The sequence below is a fragment of the Aquarana catesbeiana genome, linkage group LG04 (assembly GCF_042186555.1).
Source record: "Aquarana catesbeiana isolate 2022-GZ linkage group LG04, ASM4218655v1, whole genome shotgun sequence".
NCBI classification, from domain to species: Eukaryota; Metazoa; Chordata; class Amphibia; order Anura; family Ranidae; genus Aquarana; species Aquarana catesbeiana.
Window position 1 is genome coordinate 677,061,996 of NC_133327.1, and position 14,982 is coordinate 677,076,977.

At 46.9% G+C, this 14,982-nt stretch overlaps 1 protein-coding gene across 2 annotated transcripts in view; it reads left to right on the forward strand.

Moving 5' to 3' along the window:
- Window positions 1-14,982, forward strand: part of ABCC10 (ATP binding cassette subfamily C member 10) — a 57,267-nt gene that overhangs the window by 5,698 nt on the left and 36,587 nt on the right. For both annotated transcript variants that reach the window (XM_073628669.1, XM_073628668.1), the window contains exons 2-5: window positions 1,791-1,970; window positions 5,205-6,462; window positions 8,577-8,804; window positions 8,933-9,092. In XM_073628669.1, the coding sequence (XP_073484770.1) occupies window positions 1,810-1,970; window positions 5,205-6,462; window positions 8,577-8,804; window positions 8,933-9,092 (1,807 nt within the window). In that variant the 5' untranslated portion in view covers window positions 1,791-1,809. The remainder of the gene's footprint in view (window positions 1-1,790; window positions 1,971-5,204; window positions 6,463-8,576; window positions 8,805-8,932; window positions 9,093-14,982) is intronic.

Consider the following 14,982-nt stretch of genomic DNA (forward strand, 5'->3'; position numbering starts at 1 on the left):
CGGTGCAGGGCAATGTTTTTTTTTTTTTTTTTTTTTTTCTCGTAGTATACACTATAGCAAGGGTAGGCAACCTGGGGCCCTCCAGCTGTTGCAGAACTATAAGTCCCATAATGCCTCTGGCATACCTCCCAACTGTCATGGATTTGCTGGGACATTCCCGGAATTGCAAGCAAATCCCGCTGTCCCGCAAATCCACGCTGAGTCCTGCAGCGGATCCCAGTACCGGAACAAGTTCCGGTACTGGGCTACACTAATCCCCTCCTGTCTGGTGCGCGTGGAGCAGCCACGCTGTACTATAGCAGTCTCCTGTCTGCACTGCCCCCTCTGGGACGGGAACTCTGATGGGGCCACCTGCTGTGGGGGGGGGGGAACTCTGATGGGGCCACCTGCTGTGGGGGGGGGGGGGAATCTGATGGGGCCACCTGCTGTGGGGGTGGAACTCTGATGGGGCCACCTGCTGTGGGGGGGGGGGACTCTGATGGGAATACCTACTGTGGGGGGGGGACTCTGATGGGGACACCTGCTGTGAGGGAACTCTGATGGGGCCACCTGCTGTGGGGGGGGGACTCTGATGGGGACACCTGCTGTTGGGGGGACACTGATGTAAGGAGGGACTCAGATGGGGATTTTGATATAAGCTGCGTGTGCCGCAGGTCACGCTCGCCCCAGAATGTCCCTCATTCTTAACTTCAAAAGTTGGGAGTTATGCTTTGGGAGTAATTTTAACTGCCAGCCTTGCAATGCCTCATGAAAAAAACAAAAAAAAACAAAATTTCACACACTGTGTAATAGCATTTCCCACGTGCGGAAATTCCTTGGGAAATGCTATTGCACAGTGTGTGAAATTTTGTTATATTTTTTTTTTTTTTTTATATATATATATCATTAAAACTTGTCATTTCATTTAGATGGCACAAATAAAGTCTATACTGATAGCTCCTGATGAAGAGGACCATGTCCAAGAAACACGTTTTTGAGCTTGAAAGACTATTATATGCAATTATCACAGTATTTGAGATCAATTGTTTTACAATGGTAATATATTTTAGTATAGTCTGCTACTGTATAGACTAATATTGTCTAATTTTAACTGAATGAAATAAATGTAATTTTTCTACTAAATGCTATGCCTCGACAGTCCCATAATTATACTATAAATATAGTTTCGATGCATCTAATGAGCAGGCTCTGTTTATCACACCCGCCTTCACAAAAAAAAAATCGGTTTGATCCGCAACACTGTGCTGTGATTGGTCGAAATTGGTGGCTATCATGTATAACGGTTGCGTCTGGCGAGGCGAAGATTCCCGAAGTCTCTATTGGCCGGAATTAGGGTTGCCACCTCATTCCTTTAAAACCGAACATATATTAATTACACAGGTTTTGTGGCTGATTAAGGTGGTAATTAAACTCACTTGGTGTCTTATCTGAATTAAATCAGCCTCAGAACCTGTGTGATTAATATGTGTTCGGGGTTAAAGGGATGAGGTGGCAACCCTAGCCGGAATCCTTGATGTGTCTGACTTGCAGAGTGTTGTACCATTCCAGAATTGTATGATTGTCTGCAGGTTGGTCAGATCTTCATTGCCAGTTCCAATCTGACCACACAGACTTAGAAACTCAGTGGGCAGAAAACATTTCAACAAATCAGATTTGTTTTAGTTTTTGAATGTGGCATTCATCCATTGGCCCCCTGTGACAGAAGAAGGATGGCCAATCTCAGGAGAAGATTTGCACCAAGGACAGAGAACCCCCGCCACAATCATGTCTCCTCTGCTTGTGTCCTGCAGGTTCTGCTCATTGGATGGGATGGAAGATGTCGTCTCCAAGCTGTGCGGATCTCTCCCATCAGACCCGTTACCTGTCTGGGTCAATGGCCATGTTGGCGTCTGCTTTAATCAGCTGATCCTTAGCACCGTTCCTCACGTATTATTTGCTGCAAGCAGTGCCTGCCATGCCGGAGCCTCCAGGTAATCCGTCTATGGGTTGGTCCTCTTCCTGTCCTGGGATTGGGATTTCCCAAAAAAGTTATTGTGGAATATTATGAGAGGGTGGAGGTAAAGAGAGTTGATTCTTATAAGAGAGGATGGAGGTGAAGGGAGATGGTCCTTATAAGAGAGGGTGGTGGTAAAGTGAGATGATCCTTATAAGGGTAGGTGGAGGTGAAGGGAGATGGTCCTTATAAGAAAGAGGGTTGAGATGAACAGAAATTGACCTTATAAAGAAGGTTAGTGGTAAAGGGAGCTAGTCCTTATGAAGGAGGGTGGAGGTGAAGGGAGACGATCCTTGTAAGAAAGGGGGGAGATGATCCTTTTGATGGAGGTGAAGGTAGATGGTCCTTATTAGTGAGGGTGGAGATAAAAGGAGATGGTCCTTATAAAGGAGGGTGGGGTTGAAGGAAGATGATTGTTATAAAGGGGGGTGAAGGATGGTCTTTATGAGGGAGGGTGTAGGTATAGGAAGATGGTCCTTATAAGAAAGGGTTAAGATGAACATAAATTGACCTTATAAAGAAGGTTAGTGGTAAACGGAGCTAGTCCTTATGAAGGAGGGTGGAGGTGAATGGAGACGGTCTTTATGCGTGACGGTCTAGGTAAAGGGAGATGGTCCTTATCAGAAAGTGTTGAGGTGAATGGAGTTTGTCCTTATAAGAGAGGGTGAAGGTGAAGGGAGATGGCCCATATAAGGAAGAATTGAGGTAAATGGAGATTGTCCTTTTAAGGGTGAGTGGAAGTGATATTGTTCTTCTGAGGTGGGTAAAGGTCAAGGGAGATGGTCCTTTTCAGGGTGGGCGGGGGTAAATGTGTATAGTCCCTATAAGGGAGGGTGTAGGTTAAGGAAGATTGTCCTTATGAGGAATAGTGATGGTAAAGGGAGATGGTCCTTGTGACGGAGGGTGGAGGTAAGGGACATAGTCTTGTAGGGGAGTGTGGATGTGAAAAGAAGCGGTCCTTATGAGGGTGGGTGGGGTAGAGGAGAAAGGAGACAGTCTTTTTAAGGGAGGGTGGAGATGAAGGGAAATTGTCCGTATGAGGGACGTTGCAGATAAAGGAAGATGGTCCTTATAAGAAAGAGTGGAGGTGAAGGGGTTGTCATTTTTTAGGTGGATGAAGGTAGATGGTCCTTTTAAAAGTCAGTGGAGGATATGGTCCCTATAAGCGTGGCTGAAGGTGAAGGAAGATGGTCCTTATGAGAGAGGGTATTCAAAAAATAATAAAAGAGTATGGGACTTTAAATGAGGCAGGTTCAAACACAAATTTGAGAGTAAAAATAAATATTTTTAATGTACATGAGTATCAAGTTGCGTAACGTTATATATAACAAAAAATTGCTCAGTGCATATGCAGACATCTTGGGAAGTAAATTGCATACATATAAACAGAGTGTAAAACATAATTGCCATAACAAAGGGACAATAATACATATTTCATGAGTATAACTTGTAATATACAGTAAAATTCATAAAAATCTTGGTGGAAATGTGAGGGGTTACATCCTCAAAAGCTCGATGCGTTTCGTCGGTAAGCCGACTCATCAGGAGCAGATATTGAATATCTGTAAATAATGGAGATGTTCTAAATCAAAAAATGGGGCCCATGATATGGAAAGTATTATATGTAAAAAGATATATATAGAGCATAGAGATGGTCAAATCCACAAACTTACATCCCATTGGAACACTGAACTCCGAATAATCCCGGTGTGCAGGGGTCACCATATCAAGCCTCCCCGGGAGCTGAGGTATAGAAGTCCGCCCATAAGTAACAGGCCCACACCGAAAACGTCCCCAACCAGGGAACAAATGTAGTATATTGGGTATTGTGCCAATAATGGCCAGTAAATCTGTAAGATGATTAAAAGTATTGCATATGATACACCCGGCAGCACTGTCAAGCACAGAGAAAATAGGGATACATGGAGGAAAAAAGGTGAAAATAGGGTGACAAAAGTGCAGGATGGGGTGTGGGTAGTGATATGCCTGCTGGATAGTGTGCAAAGCAGAGATTTTTTATTATTTTTTATTATTTTTTGAATTTATAATTAGGGATGGAGGCGCACTACCCCCCTTTCCTTGTGCGCTTCATTTAAAGTCCCAGTATATGGAGATATACATTCCCCCCTCTGTTTTATATGAGAGAGGGTATGGGTAAATGTAGATGGTTCTTAGAAGAAAGGGTTGAGGTGAACGGGAATTGTGAAGGGATGTGGTCCTTTTGAGGTGGATGAAGGGAGATGGTCCTTTTAAGGGTGGGTAGAGATAAATGGGTATGATTAATATAAGGGAGGATGAAGGTAAAGGGAGGTTGTCCTTATGAGGATGGGTGCAAGTGACGAGAGATGGTCCTTATGAGAGAGAGTGGAGGTGAAGGGAGATGGCCCTTATGAGAGAGAGTGGAGGAGAAGGGGAGATGGCCCTTATGAGAGAGGGTTGAGGTGAAGGGAGATGGCCCTTATGAGAGAGGGTGGAGGAGAAGGGAGATGGTCCTTATGAGAGAGGGTGGAGGTGAAGGGAGATGGTCCTTATGAGAGAGGGTGGAGGTGAAGGGAGATGGCCCTTATGAGAGAGGGTGGAGGAGAAGGGAGCTGGCCCTTATGAGAGAGGGTGGAGGAGAAGGGAGATGGTCCTTATGAGAGAGGGTGGAGGTGAAGGGAGATGGCCCTTATGAGAGAGGGTGGAGGTGAAGGGAGCTGGCCCTTATGAGAGAGGGTGGAGGTGAAGGGAGATGGCCCTTATGAGAGAGGATGGAGGAGAAGGGAGATGGTCCTTATGAGAGAGGGTGGAGGTGAAGGGAGATGGCCCTTATGAGAGAGGATGGAGGAGAAGGGAGATGGTCCTTATGAGAGAGGGTGGAGGTGAAGGGAGATGGCCCTTATGAGAGAGGGTGGAGGTGAAGGGAGATGGTCCTTATATGAGACGGTGGCGGTGAAGGGAAATGGTCCTCATGAGGGTAGATGGAGGTGAAGGCAGATGGTCCCTATGAGGGTGGGTGGGGGTGAAGGTAGGGTCCTTATAAGGGAGATTGGTGGTAAAAGAGATAGTTCTTATGAGAGAGCGTGGAGGTATAAGAATATATTTCATGTGGGGGATGGTAGAGGTACAGAAAGATAGTTCTTATGAGTGAGAGTGGAGGTACAGGAAGGTGATGACTGGAATGTCTAGGTTGTGTCTTTTTCCTAATGATAATATAAGGTTTTTCTTCCAGGAACTCCCAATTTACCTCCCTGTCTCCAGCCTGGCAGTGTCGGGTTTTATTCTCATTCCTCCTCACGTTGTTCTGTGCTGCAGAGTTGGCCTTGGGGGCCAGCTTTCCACGTGAAGTCCCCTCCTTATTAGAAGTTCTTTCAGGAGGAGTGTGTTGTTTGTCATGGTTTACACATTTCCTGGTGCTACTCAACCTTCGGAAGAAATTGTACACGATTTCTAGAGGACCTCTGAGTTTGGTGTTGCCGGTCCTCCTCTTGATTCCCTCTTCAGTGATCAGGATAGTTTGGTTATTCCAGGAAGGGGCTGTGACGTCACCCGTGAACGCTGTTCTTGTGTCTCGTTTTTCTCTCTCATGTCTGCGGCTTTGCTTTGTAGCTTTGTATTTTGTAGCTTTTCTTGTTCCTTCTCGATCCCAAAGATTTCCCATCAACGTCTCCATAAATGAAGGCGATGAAGATGTCTCTCCGCTGTTCTCCTCTGCCCACGTTTTCAGTGACGGGATCTCGGAGGACAATGAAAGTTTTCTTTCACAGTTGTTCTACTTTTGGATAAAGCCACTTATGCAAAGGGGAGCACGTGGAGATTTGAAGCAACCCCAGGATGTACCCATCCTGCCATATGGTCTCCGAACTGCAAGAGTCCGCCAAAAATTCCTGTCCAAGAGTCCACCCGGAACATTGCGCCTCTTATCAGCGTTGCATGCAAGCTTTGGAAGCCGTTTTTACTCTTTAGGGTTGATAAAACTTTGCTGCATCATCCTTGGGTTCATGGGCCCGGTGCTGCTAAATCTTCTGGTGAATTTCATGGAGACCAGAGAGGAGCCTCTCAGCTGGGGGGTGATCTACACTGCTGGGCTCTTCTGCAGTGGCATTCTGGGAGCTCTTCTACAAAACCAGTACACACATCAGATCAATAAGGTGATGCTGGCTGTGAGAACGTCTGTACTGACTACTGTTTACCGTAAGGCCATTCATGGTGAAGGGACAGGACTTGCTGGGTTCTCTCCAGGGGAAGTAATGAACCTGATGAGCACAGATGCAGATCGAATAAGCAATTTTTACCGGAGCTTACATGAGTTGTGGAGCCTTCCCCTACAGTTCTCCATCACACTTTACCTATTGTACCAACAGGTGGGCATTGCTTTCCTCGGGGGCCTTGGACTGGCATTTCTGTTGGTACCCCTGAATAAAGTTCTTGCCACTCGCATCATGAACAACAACAAAGAATTGTTGCAACATAAGGACGCCCGAGTCAAGGTACCCCCATCACTGTGTGTCTGGACATTTCCCATCTCGCTTCATTCAAATGTGTATTCTGTGTTACTTCCTCTTCCCTCTCTTCTCTTCTTTTCTTTCTTCCTTCCTTCATTCATTACCTTCCTCCTTTATTCTTTTCTTTCCTTTTTTTTTGCTTTCCCTTCCTTTTTTTCCTTTTCCTTAGACCTTTTCTTTCCTTCTACTCATTTCTTCTTTTCCTCCCTTCCCTCTTCATTCCACTCTCTGCCTTCTTCCTACTTCATTTCTTTCACCATTCCTTTCCCTCTTCATTCCTTTCTTCCCCTCCCTTCTTTCTACATCCCTTCCCCCCCTCTCCATTCTCGATTTACCCTCCCCCCAACTCTACTAATTATTTCCTCCCCTCCCTTCTCTCTCAATTCTTTCCCCTCTCCCTACACTCTACATTTCTTCCTCCCCTCCTTTTTCTCTACATTCCCTGCTCCTTTCCCTTCTCTTATGATTGCTTCCTCTGTTCTGTCTTAAAGGGGTTGTAAAGTTAATTTTTTTTTTTAAAAAAAATAACAAACATGTTATACTTACCTTCACTGTGCAGCTCGTTCTGCACAGAGTGGCCCCGAACCTGGTCTTCTGGGGTCCCTCGGCGGCTGTTTCAGCTCCTCCCCGCAAGCATTTACCACCTTAATGCGAGCTCCCTCGCTCCCGTGATACAGCCGGCGGCTATAGCCGCTCGCTGTATCACTCGGCCCCGCCCCCCGGCGCGCCGCGTCATCGGATGTGATTGACAGCAGCGCGAGCCAATGGCTGCGCTGCTTTCAATCCATCCACTGCAGCCAATCAGCGACCAGGCTGAGCTGCAATGAAGATGACGAGGACGAGCAGCGAAGATTCGAGGCGTCAGGTAAGTAAAACGGGGGGGCTGGGGGCAGCGGTACTGTCAAAAGTTTTTTCACCTTAATGCATAGAATGCATTAAGGTGAAAAAATTTTTACCTTTACAACCCCTTTAAAGCCACCCTTTTTATTTTTCCTCCCTCTTCATTGTTTCTTCATTCTTTCTTCTCTTCATTGCTTCCTCCCCTCTCTTCATTCTCTCCTTCCCTTCTCTCTTCATTCCTCCCTATTCTCGCAACTCTCTTCATTCTACACTCCCCTCCCATCTCACTTCCTTTCTTTCCTTCCCTCCATTCTCTTCATTCTTTCTTTGCCTCCCTTCTCTCTTCATTCCTCCCTATCCTCGCAACTCTCTTCATTCTATACTCCCCGCCCATCCCACTTTATTCCTTCCTTCCCTCACTTCTCTCTTCATTCTCTCCCTCCCTTCTCTATTCATTCCTCCCTATCCTCGCAACTCTCTTCATTCTACACTCCCCTCCCATCTCACTTCCTTTCTTTCCTTCCCTCCATTCTCTCTTCATTCTATCTTTGCCTCCCTTCTCTCTTCATTCCTCCCTATCCTCGCAACTCTCTTCATTCTATACTCCCCTGCCCATCCCACTTTATTCCTTCCTTCCCTCCCTTCTCTCTTCATTCTCTCCCTCCCTTCTCTATTCATTCCTCCCTATCCTCGCAACTCTCTTAATTTTATACCCCCCCCAAAAAAAAAATCTTGCTTCATTCCTTCCTTCCCTCCCTTCTCACTTCATTCTTCCTTTCCCTGCCTTCCCTTTTTTTCCTTCCTCCCCTCCATTCTCTCATAGTTCATTTCTCCACTCCCTTCACTATTCATTCCTTTTTTCCCTCCCTTCTCTCTTCGTTCATTCCTTCCTCCTGTCCCTTCTCTTTTTCTTCCTATCCTCTAAGTATGTTTTCACGGTCACTTACTCATCTACTGATGGCTCTCCCTTTCCTTTTCTTGTGTCATTCAATCCCTTGTTTGTTCCTTCCTCCCTTCCCTCCCCATTACCTTTCTTTCTCACCTATTTTTTTTTTTTACCTTTTTCCTTTTTCTCTTATTTTACCTTCTTCCTTTTCTTCTTCTACTTTCCTTTCCATTTCCTTCTTCTACCCATTTCTCCCTTTCCTTTCTCTTCCATTCTTTTCTTCTTCTTCTTTTTTTTCTTTCCTTCCCCTCCTTCTTTGGCTCTATATTCCTCCCCTATAGTTGCTGAGATTCTTCTCTGTCTGATTCCCCAGCTGGTGACGGAGTTGTTGTCTGGGATGCGGGTGGTGAAGTTTTACACATGGGAAGAACATTTTGCACGTCAGCTGACCATCCTACGGAGGAAGGAATTGCGCAGCCTTCGGGCCATTAAACTACTGGACGCTGTTTGTGTGTATCTGTGGGCAGCTTTACCTGTCCTCGTTTGCATCATCACCTTTGTCACCTATGTACTACTTGGAAACCAGCTTACTGCAGCCAAGGTCAGTCAAGAGGTTGGCAGTCTCAGTAGACACGTCCTTCTCTTCTGCACACTTATCTCTTTATAATTTTACTTCTTTGTTGAGATGTCTCCTGCAGCCCTGACAGAGCTGTATGTTCTCCTCTGTAGGTGTTCACAACTCTGGCTCTTGTGGGAATGCTAATTTTGCCATTGAACAATTTCCCCTGGGTGCTGAATGGAGTCTTAGAGGCCAAGGTGTCATTGGATCGGATTCAGAGCTTCCTGGAGTTCCCAGACCAAAACCTGCTGACATACTACAAAACGGAAGGTGAGAATTGGGGGGAAAGGGAGCGTTTAGTTTCAGCAAGTCGAGACTTGTAGTCCCACCACATCTGGATGAAGGACAGTCTCCTGTGCTGTGGGTGTTTAGTGTCTGTCATTATGACTTGTGTTACATTACATTGGGGAAAATAATTATTTGATCCCCTGCAGATTTTGTAAGTTTGCCTACTTACAAAGAAAAGAAGGATCTATAATTTTTATCATAGGTGTATTTTAAATGATAGAGACAGAATATCAACCAAAAATCCAGAAATAAACACATGATACAAATGTTATAAATGGAGTTGCAGTTCAGAGAGTAAAATAAGTATTTGATCCCCAAGAAAAACATGACTTAGTACTTGGTGGAGAAACCCTTGTTGGCAAGCACAGAGGTCAGACTTTCTTTCTCGAACATCACGGGACACAGAGCCACAGTAATTACTGATGGGTTATATAGGTATCACTGGTGATTGGACACTGGCACACCCTATCAGGAAGTTCAACCCCCTATATAATCCCTCCCCCTTGCAGGGATACCTCAGTTTTTACGCCAGTGTCTTAGGTGATGGACGTGTAAAGATGTCCTGTGCTGAGCTCCAAAGGGAATATCCTAAGATCCTATACTGGGGCAAGCCAGGCGAACCGGATCCATTCAAAGTGTCTTTTCATGGCCGAATTGAATGGTACCCGGGCCTCGTGTCCGAAGAAACGAGGTTTTACCCGTAATGCTTCTCTTTTTAGAGAGCTGGACCCCGCAGATCAGAAAATGGCTTTAAACTTCCTAATTTCTGGCGAGGTGCTTTACGGTCCCAGAACTGTTGGATCCCCCTACTGATGGGGACCCCAGTCTCTGACGGTTTTTTTCAAACGGAGCCCACCGTGAGAGGTGAAGATTGGGTCTGTGTAAACAGCACCCTGCGGCTGGATAAGGTAAGAGGAGATTCCACAGAATTTTTGAGTTCTAGTGGCTTTTCTCCTTTAAGGTAAATGCATGCTATGCCTATTGTGACCACCGGGGGCTGCTAAGAGCACAAACCTACACATGCTGAATGTCTGTCTCAGGTGTTGTAATCGCTGTGTATGTCCCAGCGTATCAAGCAGGCTGCAAGCAGGTAAGGTGGATGGGGGGATTTCTCATGTTTGAATGTTCCCCCCAGGCTAGAGAGGGGCCACAGGGGTCTAGAAAGTGGTTATACCACCCGGGCTCTGTGGCCTAATGGCCACCATCTCTGAAGATAGCCGTTCAGGCAAATCTTGTTACCAGTCTCCCTCCTTCCCCCCCCCCATCCCCAGCCTTTTCTCCAGAGCATGACAGGAGAGTCGGCAGTGTGGGAAGCGCTCGTTTTTTTCAAAACTCAAGGGGGGGGGGGGGCGGTAGAGGAGGGGGCGGGATGTCAGCACAGAGTGTTTAGACTCCCACTCAGGCCAGCTGCAGGCTATTAGAGGCACTCTGTACAGGTGCACTCAGCCTTCTGAGAGACACAGAGCTGACGGTCGCATGTAAGGTGGGACACAGGCATTCTCCTAGGCAGCATTTACTGAAGTAACACCAGACTGAGCATTGGGTAGCAAGGCTTTTAGCCAGACTACATCGCTCAGCGGACAGTGTTCATTTGTATACCTCACACCTTGTTGCTTTGCACTATGGGTAGAAGAGGTTCAAGCACCCCAGGAACCAGAGACACTAGGGGATCTCGTTCAGGTTCTGAGGGCCCCCTGTCGGCAGCATCCTTCCCCCCTAAAGATGGGCCAGGGACGGCTAGCCAGGGAGAGCCATTGGGGTCAGGGGCTACACCTGCTTCTGGCACTTCAGCCCCTGTATATATTACACAAGAGGTTTTTTCCTCAACCATTAGTGGTCTAGAGGAAAGATTAATGGCCGTGATTACGTCTTCACTCAGTGGAAGAAAACGCACTAGGCTTTCCTCTGTTCCCCAAGACCCTCAGACAGAGGAGCTCTGGGATAAAGGAGATGAATCCCTTTCAGAGGATCGGGATGGGATGGATGATTCCTCTTCGGAGGATTCAGGTGGAGAGGGACCCTCTGCGACTTCCCAAGAGGAGAAAGTCTTAGTGCAGATCCTCACTGGATTGGTCCGCTCCACATTTAAGTTGCCCATACCTGAAACTGCTAAAGAATCCTCTTCTGCTTTGGGGTCACTGAAACCTTTCCAAGCAGCACATGCTTTTCCTGTTCATACTTTACTTGAAAAGCTTATTTATTCTGAGTGGGATCACCCAGACAAACGTTTTTTTCCGCCGAGAAAGTTTTCAACACTTTATCCGATGGAAGAAAAGTTTATTAAAATGTGGGGAATTCCGGCTATTGATGCCGCCATTTCCTCCATAAATAATAGCCTGACTTGTCCTGTAGACAATGCTCAGATGCTCAGGGATCCTGTAGATAAAAGGATGGAATCCCTATTGAAGGATGTTTTCTCCTTAGCAGGATCAGTGGCCCAACCTGCAATAGCAGCGATTGGAGTCTGTCAATACTTAAGAGACCATGTTAAGCAGGTCATCAAAGTATTACCTGAACAGCAGGCCCAGGGGTTTGCTAACCTTCCAGCGGCCTTATGCTTTGTGGTTGACGCCATTAGAGATTCTATCGTGCAAACCTCCCGTCTTTCACTGGGGTTGGTGCATATACGTAGAATCCTATGGTTGAAAAATTGGTCAGCCGAAGCACCATGTAAGAAGCTACTGGCTGGGTTTCCATTTCGTGGTGCAAGGTTGTTTGGAGAGGACTTGGATAACTATATCAAGAGAATCTCTTGTGGGAAAAGCACTCTCTTACCTGTCAAGAAGAAGAGTAAGCGTCCCTCTTTCAAACGGACTCTTTCCCCAGCGCCGGGGGCTTCAGCCTCCAGGCAGTCTCGACGGCCGCCTCCATCGGGGTCCAGAGACAAGAGTCAACCCCAGGGACAAAAGAAGTCCTGGGGAAAGAAGCCTACTAGGCAAAACACTAAGACCTCTGCATGAGGGGGCGCCCCCGCTCACTCGAGTGGGGGGAAGACTGCGACAATTCTCAGAGCTCTGGCAGGAGGACTTCCAGGACAGATGGGTAGTCTCCACGGTAACCTTAGGGTACAAGCTGGAGTTTCAGGAATTCCCTTCTCCTCGGTTCCTCAGATCAAATGTTCCCAGAGACCCAGAGAAGAAGCAGTCGCTCCTTCTAGCGTTAGAGCGACTTTTGTCGCAGGAGGTCAATATGATAGTTCCCACAAAGGACCAGGGATTGGGCTTCTATTCCAACCTTTTTACGGTCCAAAAGCCAAATGGGGATGTCAGGCCCATTTTGGACTTAAGGGATCTGAACCGATTCCTAAGGATTCAATCCTTCCGCATGGAATCAATTCGAACAGTAGTTCCCACCCTGCAGGGAGGAGAATTTCTGCCATCAATAGACATCAGAGATACATATCTGCATGTGCCCATTTTTCCTGCTCATCAGAAGTTTCTGCGCTTCGAGGTAGGAGGGCGCCATTTCCAGTTTATGGCTCTGCCCTTTGGGATAGCCACTGCACCTCGAGTGTTCACAAAGATCTTGGCTCCTCCTCTGGCCAGATTAAGGGCTCAGGGTATAGCTGTCATAGCATACCTAGACGACCTGCTCTTGATAGACCGGTCGGTAGCCTCTTTGAATGGAAACTTGAGGACCACGGTCAGGTATCTAGAACACCTGGGTTGGATCCTCAACTTAGAAAAGTCTTTCCTAAAACCAGTAAGAAGACTGGAATATTTAAGTCTGATTATACATACAAGCCAGGAGAAAATATTTCTACCCCAGGCAAAGATCACTGCTTTGAGAGAGCTGATTCTGACAGTAAGGACCAAGAAGGGTCCCTCAGTCCGCCTTTGTATGAGGCTACTAGGGAAGATGGTGTCTTCATTCGAAGCAGTTCCCTATGCTCAGTTTCACTCAAGAATGCTGCAACACAGTATTCTGTCAACCTGGAACAAGAAGGTTCAGGCATTAGACTTTCCGATGCACCTGTCGCATGCGGTGCGTCAGAGCCTCAATTGGTGGCTCATACCCCAAAAACCTGCAGAAGGGGAAATCCTTTCTACCGGTTACCTGGACGGTGGTAACAACAGATGCCAGTCTGTCAGGTTGGGGAGCAGTTCTGGAACAGGCTGCGGTCCAAGGGGTATGGTCCAAGACAGAGAGGACCTTACCCATCAACATTCTGGAGATCCGGGCGATACATCTAGCTCTAAAAGCCTGGACTATCAGGCTACAGGGTTGTCCGGTCAGGATCCAGTCCGACAATGCCACAGCAGTGGCTTATGTCAATCATCAGGGAGGCACCCGGAGCCGAGCTGCTCAAAAAGAGGTGAACCAGATCTTAGTCTGGGCAGAGATGCATGTGCCATGCATATCGGCAGTTTTCATCCCGGGAATAGAGAATTGGCAGGCGGACTATCTAAGTCGCCAGCAGTTACTTCCAGGGGAATGGTCTCTGCATCCCGACGTCTTTTGGGCCATATGCCAAAGATGGGGGGTTCCAGATGTAGATCTCTTTGCATCCCGATTCAACAAAAAGATAGACAGATTTGTGGCAAGGACAAAAGATCCTCTTGCATGCGGGACGGATGCTTTGGTGATTCCGTGGCATCAGTTCTCACTGATTTACGCATTCCCGCCTATTCTGCTATTACCACGACTCCTTCGCAGGATCAGGCAGGAAAGGAAGTCGGTACTTCTGGTGGCCCCCGCTTGGCCCAGAAGGACTTGGTATGCAGAAATAGTAAGGATGACGGTGGGTTCCCCGTGGACCCTACCGGTACGCCCAGACCTGTTATCTCAAGGTCCAGTGTTCCATCCTGCCTTACAAACGATAAATTTGACGGTTTGGCTATTGAGACCCACGTTCTGAAGAGTCGTGGGCTCTCAGGTCCTGTCATATCTACCTTGATTAATGCAAGGAAGCCAGCTTCCAGGATGATTTATCATAGAGTCTGGAAAGCTTATATAACCTGGTGTGAATCCAGAGGTTGGCATCCCAGGAAATATGTCATAGGTAGAATCCTTGATTTTCTACAGATGGGATTAGAGATGAAGCTGGCCTTGAGTACCATCAAGGGCCAGGTCTCTGCTTTATCAGTATTATTTCAGCGGCCACTTGCTTCGCATTCTTTGGTCCGAAACTTTATGCAGGGGGTGATGCGTCTTAATCCTCCGGTTAAAGCGCCCCTAAACCCCTGGGACTTGAATTTGGTCCTGGCTGTGTTACAGAAACGGCCTTTTGAACCAATAAGTCAGATTCCTTTGGTCTTGTTGACAAGGAAATTAATTTTTCTGGTGGCCATCTCTTCTGCTAGAAGAGTATCAGAATTAGCAGCCCTTTCCTGTAAGGAGCCTTATTTGATTATACACAAGGATAGAGTGGTACTACGCCCTCATCCTAGTTTTTTACCGAAGGTGGTTTCTGATTTTCATTTAAACCAAGACATTGTTCTACCTTCCTTTTTTCCAGATCCCTGTTCTCCGGAAGAGAGATCTCTACATTCGTTGGATGTAGTAAGAGCAGTTAAGGCCTATCTAGGGGCAACTACTCAGATCCGCAAGACGGATGTTTTGTTTGTGCTGCCAGAGGGTCCCAATAGAGGACAGGCAGCGTCAAAAGCTACCATTTCTAAATGGATTCGACAGTTGATCATTCAAGCTTACGGTTTGAAACAGAAGATTCCTCCGTTTCAGATCAGGGCACATTCCACAAGGGCTATTGGTGCTTCTTGGGCAGTGCATCACCGGGCCTCTATGGCTCAAATCTGCAAGGCCGCAACCTGGTCTTCAGTTCATACATTCACCAGATTCTATCAGGTGGATGTGAGAAGGCATGAGGATATCGCCTTTGGGCGTAGTGTGCTGCAGACAGCGGTACAGGGTC